Here is a 12960-nt window from a genome sequence, read left to right as displayed (position 1 = left end):
GGCACACCGGGTTCTAGTCCCGGTCGGGGCACCGGATTCTGTCCCGGTTGCCCCTCTTCCAGGCCAGCTCTCTGCTGTGGCCAGGGAGTGCAGTGGAGGATGGCCCAAGTGCTTGGGCCCTGCACCCGCATGGGAGACCAGGAGAAGCACCTGGCTCCTGGCTTCGGATCAGCATGATGCACTGGCCGTGGCGGCCATTGGAGGGTGAACCAATGGCAAAGGAAGACCTTTCTCTCTCTCTCACTGTCCACTCTGCCTGTCAAAAAAAAATTGTTTATTTGAAAGGCAGAGTTACACAGAAAAAGGGGAAGAAAAGAGAGAAGATCTTCCATCAACTGGTTCACTCTCCGATGGCCGCAACAGCCACATCCCTGCTGATGTGCCTGGAACTCCACCTGGGTCTCCCATGGAGGTGGCAGGGGCGCAAAAGTAGCAGGATTCGTGTATGGAGACAAGACACCAAGGCCTTTTAATAGGAAGTAGTCTTTTATTATGTCAGCATAAGGCTCAGATGGAATGTCTTATCCAAAATCCTGAGCCCCTCCCCCCAAGAAAGAAAGGTTTTTCCTTATAAGTGGTTTTAGTTTCTTTGTCTCCCTTATATGGTTACATGTATACATTTGATTGGATATTCTCATGTTACATGGTGCCCACAGGATTGATAGAATTTTTACACACATACTGAGCTGTCTGCTGTCTGGCAAGGATTAGAGAAAGCAGAACCTGAATTTGCTACATCTAAGCAGATAGTAACTACAGTGGAAGCAGTCATAGGCAAGCACATAACAACCACATTTCATTCCCAGGACAGGTGCCTCCTTTTTTCTTTTTCTGACCTTGAGAAGGCTTTTACCACAGCTTTAATCATGTCAGTTAGAAACAAGTTTAATTAAAAGATAGAGACCTCTGCCACACAGGTACTTGGGTCATCCTCCACTGCTTTTCCAAGCACATCATCAAGGATTGCAGGATCAGAAGTGGAACAGCTAGGACTCGAACCAGCACTCATTTGGGGTGCAGGCATCGCAGGCAGCAGCTGATCCTGCAGCACCACAATGCCAGCCCACAGCTTCTATTTCATAGCACCGACCTAAGGACTCTGCTCATTCTCCCTGGCGTTTTACATTTCTCTCTAATGGGAAACTGACTGCTGATGGCTTCCCACCTTTCTACTTAACGAAGAGTCTCTGGTTCAGACATCCCATAGGAAATAATAGGCAGAGTTCAAGGTTGGGAAGCTTTTTTTTTGCTGACCTGTCCTGGGAATGTTCCACTTGTGTTTTCTTTACAGATCAATTGAATGCATTTACAGGAGACATCATCACAGTTGGCGAGGGAGGGACTGGAGAACAGGAGAACTTAGAGGCATATACACAGAATCCCATCCAAGTTGTGGGGAGCAACCCGGACTAGACTAAGTTACTGGAATTAAGACTTATTCTATGCATCTGCTCTCCCACAATATGGCGCTGAGAAGGGAGAAACAGCTTCTACACAGCTGCCTCCAGTTCAACCAATAAACTGTAGGACCTACTCCTGATTGGAGGAGAGCAGCGTACTCGGCGTGTGGGTAGCAGAGTTGGGATTGGTGGAAGAGGACTATAAAGGAGGAGAGAGACAACATGCACCAGGAACATCTAAGGGGAACATCTATCTGAAGGAACACCTGTGCAGCCCCCGAGAGAGCCGGCCGGCGGTGTGCTGCTCCCCCGCAGAAGTGGGGAAAGTGGCTAGGGGGAACCGCCCTTCCACGGAGGTGGAGGGACGGTAGCCAACCCGAGAAGAACCAGCAGCAAACCCGGGGAGGGCCGAGCAGACGAAAGAACAGCGCAGGGTCCTGTGTCGTTCCTCCACGAAGACGGGGAGCGACACAAGTTGCCTGGATTCCGGTTTCCTAATCAGAGAAACCTTTAAAGTGATACGGAGAGTTCTGCAGTCAGTGAGCAAGGTCCCTGTCTCTCTGGCCCCCAGCAATTGTAGATCGCTTGATACAAGCAGAACGGCTGCTCTGTTTTGAGTCCTAAGAGCAATAAGTGACTGCTTCGTGGCCAAATAATCCAGAACGCCAACCTCCTTCCCATCAGCTAGTTCGGGAGATCTCCCACCTCTGTTAGCTCCACATTTTCAGGTCTGTAATTGGCCTCCTCCCATTTTCAGTAGCAGTTCTAGAATTAATTGACGTTCTTTTACATAAGTCACTTCTAACCCAACTCTCTATTAAAAACACTTTAATAAGGACAAAAATCAAGGACGAAAATGCCTCAACAATGATCTGAGTTGGCATTTGGCACAGTGGTTAGGGTGCTGTTTGAGCTACCTACATATCACACTGGAGTCTTTCCCAGCTTTGCCCCTGATTCCAGCTTCCTGCTAATGTGCATGCTGGGGCGAGGGGCAGGTGAGTGGCTGAGTCCCTGCTATTCATGTGGAAGATCCAACTTGAGTTTCTGGATCCTGGCTTAGGTCTGGCCCACCTCTGGCTGTTGCAGGTATTTGGGGACTCAACCAACAGATTGGAGACCCATCTCTCTGCCTTTCAAATACATAAACATTTTAATAATAATGATCTGGGAAGCAGCATTTGAATATAGAGGTTAAGACACCACTTGGGATGTCTGCATCCAGTATTGGAGTGCCTGGGTTGGAGTTCTGGATCTGCTCCCAGTTCCAGCTTCTGGCTAATGTGCACCCACCCTTGGAGGCAGCAGGCGACAGCTCAAGCAGTTGGGTTCCTGCCACTGGTATGGGGGCCTGGATTGAGTTCCTGGCTCCCCAGCTTCAGCTTGGCCCAGCCCCAGCTGTTGCAGCCATTTGGGGAGTGAAGCAGTGGATGGCAGCTCTCTGTCTCTGTTTCTCTCTGCTTCTCAAATAAATGGGGAAAAGGAGACTGTTCTGGAACCTGGGACTTGAACACAGGTCCCAACAACAGAGACGTCCTACCTCTCATCTCTGCTCTTCTCTGAGGGTCTGCATTTTACTTCTCTTTCTACTGACCAGCATCTTTCTAAAAAAGAATTTATTTATTTTAAAGGCTGGTTCACTCCGCACATGGCTGCAACAGCAAGAGGTGGGCCAGGTTGGAGCTGGGAGCCCAGAGCTACAGCACAGGGGCCCAAGCACGTGGGCCTTCTTCAGCGGCCCTTCCAGGTGCATCAGCAGGGAGCTGGCTTGGAAGTGGAGCAGCCAGGACATGAACTAGCATATGGGAGGCTGGCGTCTCAAGCGGCTTAAGCTGCTGTGCCACAATGCTGACAAATGTCTTTTAGTCTTATCCCTCTTAGCGGGAAAACTGCTGACAGCTTCCAAGATTTCTACTTAGAAAAAAAGCTGTTATCTCTAATTCTAAATTTTTACGAATGGAGATTTTGATCAATGCAGGTCAGATTAGATGTCTACTTCTGACCCACTTCGTGGTTATAGAAACAGTTTTTGCTGTAACCCTCTAAGTGGGGGAGGGTAGGATCAATTCTTGGAGAAGTAGGACTAGGAGAGCCCCCAGTAGGTCTCCGTTTTACTAGCAATCTGCTATTCCTCCCAGCCTTCATCCCTTCAGGCCCTGCCCTCTCCCTTTGCTGCATGTTTCTAAGTTTGCTATGTCACTCACTCCACCATCTACTTATTCTTTGTCACTCTGATTTGTTCTCTCTCCACTACTCTTGATAAAAAAAAAATCCTCTTACGGCACTTAGATTTTTTTGTTTGTTTCTGCATCTGAATAGTATGTTCTCAGGCCTCACTCATTTTTTTTTTAAAGATTCATTTATTTGTTTGAAAGGCAGAACTAGAAAAAGAGAGAGTGTGTGTGTGTGTGAGAGAGAGAGAATCATCCAACTGCTGGTTCACTCCCCAAATGGCCACAAAGGCCAGAGCTGGGCTGATCTGAAGCCAATTGCTTCATCCAGATCTCCCTCTGCTGCTTTCCCAGGCACATTAACAGGGAGCTGGATTGGAAGTGGAGCATCCAGGACTCAAACCAGTGCCCATGGGGCCGGCGCTGTGGTAAAGTGGGTTAAAGCCCTGGCCTGAAGCACCGGCATCCCATATGGGCACCAGTTCTAGTCCAAGCTGCTCCACTTCCGATCCAGCTCTCTGCTGTGGCTTGGGAAAGCAGTGGAGGATGGCCCAAGTGCTTGGGCCACCTGCAACCGCATGGGAGACCCAGAGGAAGTTCCTGGCTCCTGGCTTCGGATCGGCACAGCTCCAGCCATTACAGCCACCTGGGGAGTGAAGACCTCTCTCTTTCTCTCTACCTCTCTCTGTAACTCTGTCTTTCAAATAAATAAAACAAATCTTTAAAAAAAAAGTACCCATATGGGATGCTGACATTACAGGCTGCAGTTTTATCTGCTACACCACAGCACTGATCCTCCATCTTTTTTTTTTTTTTTTTTTTGACAGGCAGAGTGGACAGTGAGAGAGAGAGAGACAGAGAGAAAGGTCTTCCTTTTTGCCGTTGGTTCACCCTCCAATGGCCGCCGCAGCTGGCGCATGGCGCTGATCCGATGGCAGGAGCCAGGTACTTATCCTGGTCTCCCATGGGGTGCAGGGACCAAGTACTTGGGCCATCCTCCACTGCACTCCCAGGCCATAGCAGAGAGCTGGCCTGGAAGAGGGGCAACTGGGACAGAATCTGGGGCCCCGACTGGGACTAGAACCCGGTGTGCCAGCGCCGCAAGGCGGAGGATTAGCCTAGTGAGCCGCGGCGCCAGCCCCTCCATCTTTTTTTTAAAAAGATGTGTTTATTGATTTGAAAGGCACAGTTACTGAGAGGGAGAGATAGAGATCTCCCATCCAGTGGGTTGACCCGCCAAATGGCCACGAAGTCTGGGGCTGGGCCAGACTGAAGCCAGGAGCCTAGAATTCTATCTGGGTCTGCCCCATGGGAAGCAGGGGCCCAAGTTTCTGGGGGCATCTTCAGGTACCTTCCCAGATGCATTAGCAGGGAGTTGGATGGGAAGTAGAGCAGCCAGGACTCAAACTGTTGCTCATATGGGAAGCCGGTGTCACAGGCAATGGCTTATCCTGCTGCGCCACAATGCTGACCCCCTCACCCATCATGATACTGTTGGGTTCTGGATTTTTTAAGGGCAGAGAGATCCATGCTCCAGATGGTAATCTGCTGGCTCACCTCCCAAATGCTCAGGGGCTGTTGGCAAGAGCCCAGAATTTAATGGAGGTCTCCCACATAGGTAGTAGAAACCTAATCAGTTGAGCCATCACTAACTGCCTCCCAGGGTCTGGGAGTAGCAAGTAGGAAGCTGGAGTCAGGGTTATAGCCAGGTAGCAAACCCAGGTACTCCGATAGGGGAGTCCTACATGTAACTCTGCCTGCCATTATCTCAACTTCTAGTAAGTTCCAAGTCCTATCTGACTAGTCTCTTCACAGCTTGTTTTCTGCTCTATTCCTGCTGAAAGAGTGGACCCTAAAAGCCAGACAGAAGGCAGCTGTTACATTGTTTCCATGTGAGGAGCATGCTGCAAATAGATTTTTGAAATGATCATGTCTCTGTATGTCTGAAATTAGAGCCCTTGCAGGTATTTTGAAAATCTCTCAGACAGACTAATTGCCAATGAGGGTTGGAAATCAAGGCCTTCACATTGGACACAGTAGCTCAATGGTACCAAAAAAGATACAACTTGCAGTGTAATTTGTGTTGGTGCTTATCTCCTAGACCAGTGAGTTCCCTAGGGCAAGGGATATTTAGTTTTCCTTTGTCTCTGCATTGCCTTGGGCAAATAAACACTGTCTCAGCATTCCCAGCTGAGGCCAACAACTTTTCCAAGAATTACAGTAGCTACAAAGTGGAATTCTACAGAAATGGTAGCAGTTATGTTTGTATCTCATGTATGTTCTTTCTCATTCATTAAAAGCTATGCTAAATTCTCCTTCTTGGGGAATTTTAGCTCACTTCAGCTGAATTCAATCCATCTATTCTACTTCCTTTCCCATGATGCATCACTCTGTCCCCACCAAACTCCTTTTCCTGGGATAGGCAGTAAATACCCTGAAGCAATTCGGTGGGATGCATGCAGTTGGAGTGCAAATGCTAAACACAGATCATCAAGCCCCGCCTCTCGTGACCCTGTGAACGCAAGGCCTGACAGGAGTGGTAGTCCTGTTCCTCGACTGCATCCCGACGCCATAGGGAAGATTACTACAACTCCCAGGATGCCTCGCCGCTCCGCCCCGCCGCCCCTCCTCTCGCTAGAAAGCGTGTACCATAGAGAAGACGAGGCAACATGGCTCCCGAAGGTGGAAGGAAGAGGCTTCACCCCCTTTGCAGCGGTTAACAGCAGCCGGAGAGCAGGAAAAAAAAAGAGACGTGACTAGAGCCCATCATCGCTTTTTTCCTCGCAGCCTCTTCTGAGTCCGGTCTGCCTTACCTTTCCTCTGCACCCAAATCCAATCTGTGGTCTCCTCCCCTCCCCGCCCTCATTCCCTCGCTCCCTCACCCCTCCCCTCGGGAATCCTTTTCCCGCCCCCCTCGCCCCCCGCGGAGTGCGCACGCGCCCGCCCCCAGCTTCGCGCCCAGATCGCCGCCTAGCCTGCTCGCGCAGCCGCCGTCTCGTCTGCCCACCGACGAAGCATGGGCGTCCAGGGCTTCCAAGAGTTCCTGGAGAAGCGCTGTCCTGGGGCCGTGGTGCCCGTGGACCTCCTTAAGCTCGCACGCACGGTTTCTCGCCAGCAGCAGCAGCACCTGCACCGCCAGCTGCCACCGACGGCAGCCCTAGCGCCTGGAGCTCCACGCGTCGCCAGGGGCTCCACGCCTCTGCAACCGCCGCTCCCGCCCGCTGCCTTGGGTGCCTATTCCGGGGGCGCAGGGCCGACCCGGCACCATCACCCCGCTCACCACTTCCACCACCACGGCCAGGCGCCGCCCGGGCTGCACCCACCGCTGCCACCGCCGCCCCCACCGCTGCCTGGTGCCAGGGTGCTGGTAGACGCGGGCTCGGCGCTGCCGCGGCTTTATGGCGGCTACCAAACGGATTGGGTGTGTGGCGGCCAATGGAACGCCATGCTGGGCTACTTGTCAGCGCTGTGCCAGGCTTGTGCCTATCCCGGCGGCGACGGCCTGGAGCTGGTGGTCATGTTCCCCGGGGGCCTGGGCAAGGACCGGCTGGCTGAGTGGGGCCGTCGGTGCCAGGCCGAGCGGCAGACAGCGCAACTGATCGTGGGACACGTGGGCAACAAGGGCACCCCTCCACCGCGGGCCTGGTTCCTGCCACCGGCCTGCCTGAGCCACTGCGTGAGGCTAGCACTCATCCGCTTCCGGGTCAAGGTGAGGGAGGGGCCGGATCTTAAATAACACGCCCCACACCTGTTCCCTCTGAACTAAACACCTAACCACCTATCCACTTACCTGCCTCCCATCTATCCACTTACCCGCCCAATCAGCTAACCTATTTCCCTAACTACCCTCTCCCATCTTACGTCTCCTACCCCCCTTTCATACCACCCCCTATCACCTCTCTACCCATGTCATCCTGGTAGCTCCCTTTCCCGTCACTTATCCTATTGCCCAGTATTTAGGTTTTAGCAGAATTCAGTTGTTTTGTTGTCTCGCCTTTCTTCTGCCGTCATCTTCCTCAAACCGATGTGACTTTTCCCTGCCTTTTGCAGTTGGCATCTCTTTCTTACACTTTTCTCTAATCTCACAGCAGATCAACTAAACGGATGTTCATTGAACACCTTTCCTTTACTTTGTTTTTCCATTTTGACTGTCCTTTTTTGTCCATCTGCTCATTCAACCTTTTTCATGCTTCTACTTCCTCCTTACCTTAGCCTAATGAAACAAAGAAAAAAATACACCCCACTGATTGGAGTCACTGTTCAACAAGTATTAACCCACTGAGTGTAATGTAATGGGTTTGAAAGACATGTGAGAACAGCTCCTGCCCTTGGGGGATGAAATATGTACACACAGAACATTTATTTAATCATATAAATGTATGTGACTGTTTCTCTGCTACAGACAGTAAGTACAGTACCTGTGGTTGGGGTGGGGGTGGGGACTGATATCTGTGCACTGAAATGGTTCCGGGGAGGCTTCCCTGGAGAAGTTGGAACTCTCCTAGGTCTTCACGGATGGGTTGGATTTGAATGGGCCGCAGCTTTGGGAGGAGGTTGCTTTAAGTGGGAAGGAGCGTGAGCAAAAGCAGAAAGGGAATATCAAGTGTATGAGGCCCCGTGGGCTGTTAAATCCAGTCCGCATGTAGTTGGGGCACTGCATATGGGGCCTGGGGAACAGCTTTGGCAGCATCCCTGGTTCTTGGCACCACTGCTTTTGCTCTGTTGCTTTCCCATACTCTAAGGTTTCAAGTTCCTACGTGTAAGGAATAGCAAGGCTTGAGAAGTAAAGAGGTGGGCAGGAAGAAGACAAAAGTAGCACAGGGTTGGGTAGGACAAAACCACAAACCCATTCCCCAGCTGAGGTTCTTGGGGACATCGCCGCAGTGAGGGGGATGACGGGCATCACGATCTTAAGAAGTAGCGCAGGGTGGAGTCATGAGGAGGAAAGAAATGTCAGCTGAGAGATTGAAAGACCCACAGAGAGGAGCTTGTAGTGTTTATAGCTTGTGGCTGGAGTCCAGCCGTGCTGGAGGCCACGTGCCCAGCATCAAATCTGTGCGTAGGCTGGGTAGATGATAGTCATTTTTGGTAATGAAGGATCCAGTCATAAGCTATCTCAAGCCTGCAAAGTAGAAAAAAAAAAAAAAAAAAAAAAAAAAAAACAGAAAATGTACCTATTTGCTTGTCCTCCTGACCGAACATGTTGAAGTAGATTTCTTCATTCACAGCCATTCTTTCCACTTCCCTTTCGCTGCTACCACCTAGACTTTAGAAACTTTTTACCTCACTGTCATAAATTAACCTGGTTGCTGGTAATAGCAACTACATTGATAGAATGCTTACTGTGCGCCAGGTGATAAGGTGCTTTAAAAAAAATTGTTAGCTCACTGAATCTTCAACAGTTACCTGTGATAACAGTCCTGTTTTCCAAATGGGGGAACTGAGGCACAGGTGGTTTAGAGACTTGCCCAAAGTCACCTAGCAGTATGTCACAGAGCTGGGGTTCTGGGATGCATGCCCACGCAGTCTGTCTCCAAAGCTCATGTGCTTAAGAATGGAGCTCTAAGTTGAATTTTTGCAAAGTGCCAACTGTGAACTGTGATTTTTATCATTTCCATTTACAACTAAGCTCTGTCCTGGCTCCAGGCTAAAGACAGGTTCAGGTCATTCTTTTTTCTTTTTCCCTTTTTGATGCTTGCTGTAGCCTAAGCATTGTGTGCTGGTTCCTCTGGATTCCGAGGTAAATGAAGTGATTGTTGCCATCAAGGAGGTCAGGGTTTCCTGAGAGACAGACTGAAAGCAGAATTGCAGATACAGTACCCCATTTAGAAATGACGTAAAATGTAGCCCCTTTGTGCAGGTGGTTAATTCTGGATGAGGAAGTGAAAGTTGTCAGAGGCTTCACAGCTTGCGTGGAGCCGAGAAGAGGGCTAAGGATAGTCCAGATAGTGGGCAAGGTATGGAGACCTCAGATGGCCAATTGTGAGCTCTCAATAGGTTTTTATCGCAGGTTGGCAGGAGAGGTGAAGGTTGACTATGGGTTCGTGGCTTCCAAGCTTTTTTGTTTATAAACATATCGCATCAGTCAAAATTTTTGAGAAGCAACCAACCCTAAGTGTATTTTGTCATACTTACCATAATAGCTCATTTTAAAAAAACTCCAGAAGTTTATAAAAAATCAGATGGATAAGTGATAAATCAAGAATTGATGGTAGAATCTTAGTGGTATTTGGATGTTTGCTGTAGAATTATTTCAGCTGTGGCTTGAAGTTTTTCGTAATCAAATATTGGGGAGAATATTTCCAGCAGTCTTCCTAAGTCGGCAGAAGCACCATAGGGGGACTGTTCTAAACCAACTCTTTGACGATTTCACATTCTCCATATCTTCTCTACTTTGGGTGCAGGATACCTGATTGTTCCCTAAATGAGTAGGACAAAGATCGTAAGAGAATAGATTGTAGAAGGGACCCTTGACATGTGGAATGTGTTTCCAAAATAGCATGTGTAAAGTATCTGTGTTGTCAGTGAGTGACATTCTGCTTCTGGAGTGATGAAGACTTGGGATAACTGATAGTAGAATTTTGCCTTTTCAGAAGAGTGTCGTACTGTATTGAAGTTGGTAATTTTGCCTGGCTGATCTGTACCTCCCATTTCTTTTGACTGAATGTTAGTGTTTCAGAACAAAACCTGCTAGTGCATCACTCCCCTCCTTGGTTGTGTTCTTCAGTCTATATCACAATAGGCCTTTATTCCTAGTCTCCTTTACATTTGGGATAGAGAAAGTAGAGGTGGCTTGATTAAATAATAGAGAAATCGGTTGGGTGTCTGTTTGCCATTAGACAGTTTAGGGCTTCTGACAGAAAGATTCAGTGCATATTGTTGGGATGGATTTAGTCATTTGGTTGGTTTCATTTATATGCTCTGAAGACCTGTGTACATGGTCATTGTCAGTGGCAGGAAAGTTTAGTGAATCTACAGATGGCTTGCCTGATCTCTTCCTAAGCGTCTCAGAAGGAGACTAGTTCAGGAGATGACGTAGGGTGATTACGGGAATGAACACTTTATTTTAAGGGTCATATATATTAGAAAACAACATAATCAACACATCAGGCTCACCATTTCATAGCTGTAACTTTTTTAGAATGGGGCTAATTACAGAAAGAACGAATTGAGTTAAAGAAAAATATTAAGTTGCAGTACTTGGATGTTGTGGAAATCATGTTAGTTCATGAAGAACCAGACTTTGAAAAGCCTGACCAAGAGCCAATGTCATTTTGTGCTTCAGTTCTCCAGAATACAATAAAATGATGACTGCTGTGCTTCTTGACTGTTGACCTATCTTCAGTGCTAGAAAAATCTGTGACTCTTCTAGGTGCTTCAATGGTGGGGAAAATAATTACAGTGGTAACCATTATCATATCTTGAGTAACAGTTGAATATAAAGTGCTTTTTTAAAAAAAAGATTTATTTATTTATTTGAAAGAGTTACACAGAGAGAGGGAGAGAGATTTTTCCATCCACTGGTTCACTTCCCAGATGACCACAATGGCCAGAACTGCCCAGGCCAGAGCTGGAAGCTTCTTCCAGGTCTCCCATGTGGGTGGTAGGGGCCCAAGCACGTGGGCCATCTTCGGCTGCTTTTCACAGGCCATTGGTGGGGAGCTGGATGGAAAGTGGAGTGGCTGAGACATGAACTGGAACCCATATGGGATGCTGGCATCGTAGGTAGTGGCTTTACCCACTATGCTACAACGCGGGCCCCATGAAATACTAAGTAGCTCATTTAACCCTCACAAGCTTGCAAGCTACATGGTATTCTTGCCATATACAATTGAATAACTGAGGTGCAAAGAGATAAGATGATTTTCCTTTGGTCTGGGCACCAGGAAGTAGTAGATGAAAATCCTTGCTCTAGATTTGTATTACTCAGAATTTCTTTCCACACTGTTTCCTTCTTTGGGTACATTCTTGTGTAATATTATACATTTTTATTGGCTAGATAATATGTGTAGGTACATGAACAAAAACACTAATAAGTAGATTTATGGCACACTTAGTTTGTGCCAACATTGCTAGATGTACAATGGTGCCAATACAAGGCAATTGTGGAAGCTAGCTGCCAAGGGAGTGAGTCATACAGTGCTGTTATAGGAATTCAAAAGTAGCAGTCCCTTTCTTTTCTGCATTTTCACTCTTCCACCCCTCTCTGATTTCTTTCACTTAGGCATGACAAATAATATTTTAAAAAGCAAAAACTTTACTTTGTAATTCCCCTAAGCCCCTAGCCTTACCCCTTTCTTCCCTTTTCACCATTTTTGAAAAAGAACGAAGTGCCTATTGCTGCTTTATATCTGATGTCACACTCCGAAACTGCCACATCCATTCCCATGGCTTTCTTGCCATCCTATCTTTGAACTGCTGTCCTTGGATCTTACAGTCCTATTTGCTTCTGATTCTCTTTGTAAATCTCTAGTGCTTTCTGCTTTCTGTATTATTCCTCCTCTGCCTGCTGCCTTAAATGTTGGCATCCTCAAGGCTTCTATCCTAGTCATACTCCTTTCTACATTTGTTTTATGAACAGTCACATCCGTTATTATGACTTTTAAGAATTAACCAAGGTTTGATGACTCCTATAGCTCTGTCCCTACCTCTACCCGGCACATATTTTTGGTTCTCTGATATCCAAGGTGGAACTCATTCGTGCTCCAAAAATTGTTCCACGTCCAGTATTCTCTTTATCTATGAATGGCATTTTTCATCCATTTCAATCCAGAAATCAAGAAGTCCTCACCTCTTCACTCTCCCGTTAGTTCCTACATTTATTTTATCATCATACCTTTGCAATTCCACCTCAAAAATATCTCCTCAATCCAGCCCCTTATATCTGTTCACATTTACATTGCCATAGTTCAGGCCACCATAATTTCTGTCTGAACTATGAAAACAGTTCAACTGATTCCTTTCCTGTAACTTTCTCTGGACTCCATCCACCACATTACTGTCAGAGGGGCCTTCACAAAGTTCAGGAACCATGTATATTGTGAAAGAAACTGTGCATGAGTTTGAACTTTTTTGCACCTAAATGAACTTATTTTTAAATTCCATTTTCCATTAACTTTTCCAGGTCCCCTCATAGAATCCTAAAAGACAAAGCTGACTCAGTTGTATGGCCAGAGAGACCCACTGGCTTACTTTGCCTACCTTAGCAAGTCCAGACTTTCAACGTGGCAAACAGTGCCTTTCATAGTCCAATCCCAAACTCTCCAGCCCATTTCTGCCCACACCTGTCCCAACTGTTCGGAACGCTATATTTTTAGACGCACCATGCCCTCTCATATAGTGCTTTTCTTACGGCAAACTTGCCTTTGCATAGCAAATTGCTGCACACT

The 12960-nt window shown here is 47.7% G+C and overlaps 1 protein-coding gene across 3 annotated transcripts in view; it reads left to right on the top strand.

The window, feature by feature from the left end:
- The first annotated feature begins 6207 nt into the window (after positions 1-6207).
- FAM120C (family with sequence similarity 120 member C) overlaps positions 6208-12960 on the top strand; it is a 110970-nt gene continuing 104217 nt past the window's right edge. The window contains exon 1 of one of the 3 annotated variants that reach the window (XM_008272665.4): positions 6208-7280. In XM_008272665.4, coding sequence (XP_008270887.1) covers positions 6588-7280 — 693 coding nt within the window. In that variant the 5' untranslated portion in view covers positions 6208-6587. The remainder of the gene's footprint in view (positions 7281-12960) is intronic. The other 2 variants (XM_002720026.5, XM_051827134.2) reach the window with 2 other exon arrangements.

This window comes from Oryctolagus cuniculus, chromosome X (genome assembly GCF_964237555.1).
Source record: "Oryctolagus cuniculus chromosome X, mOryCun1.1, whole genome shotgun sequence".
NCBI classification, from domain to species: Eukaryota; Metazoa; Chordata; class Mammalia; order Lagomorpha; family Leporidae; genus Oryctolagus; species Oryctolagus cuniculus.
The sequence above is the reverse complement of the archived record's forward strand: the minus strand, read 5'-3'. Positions and strand labels throughout refer to the sequence as shown.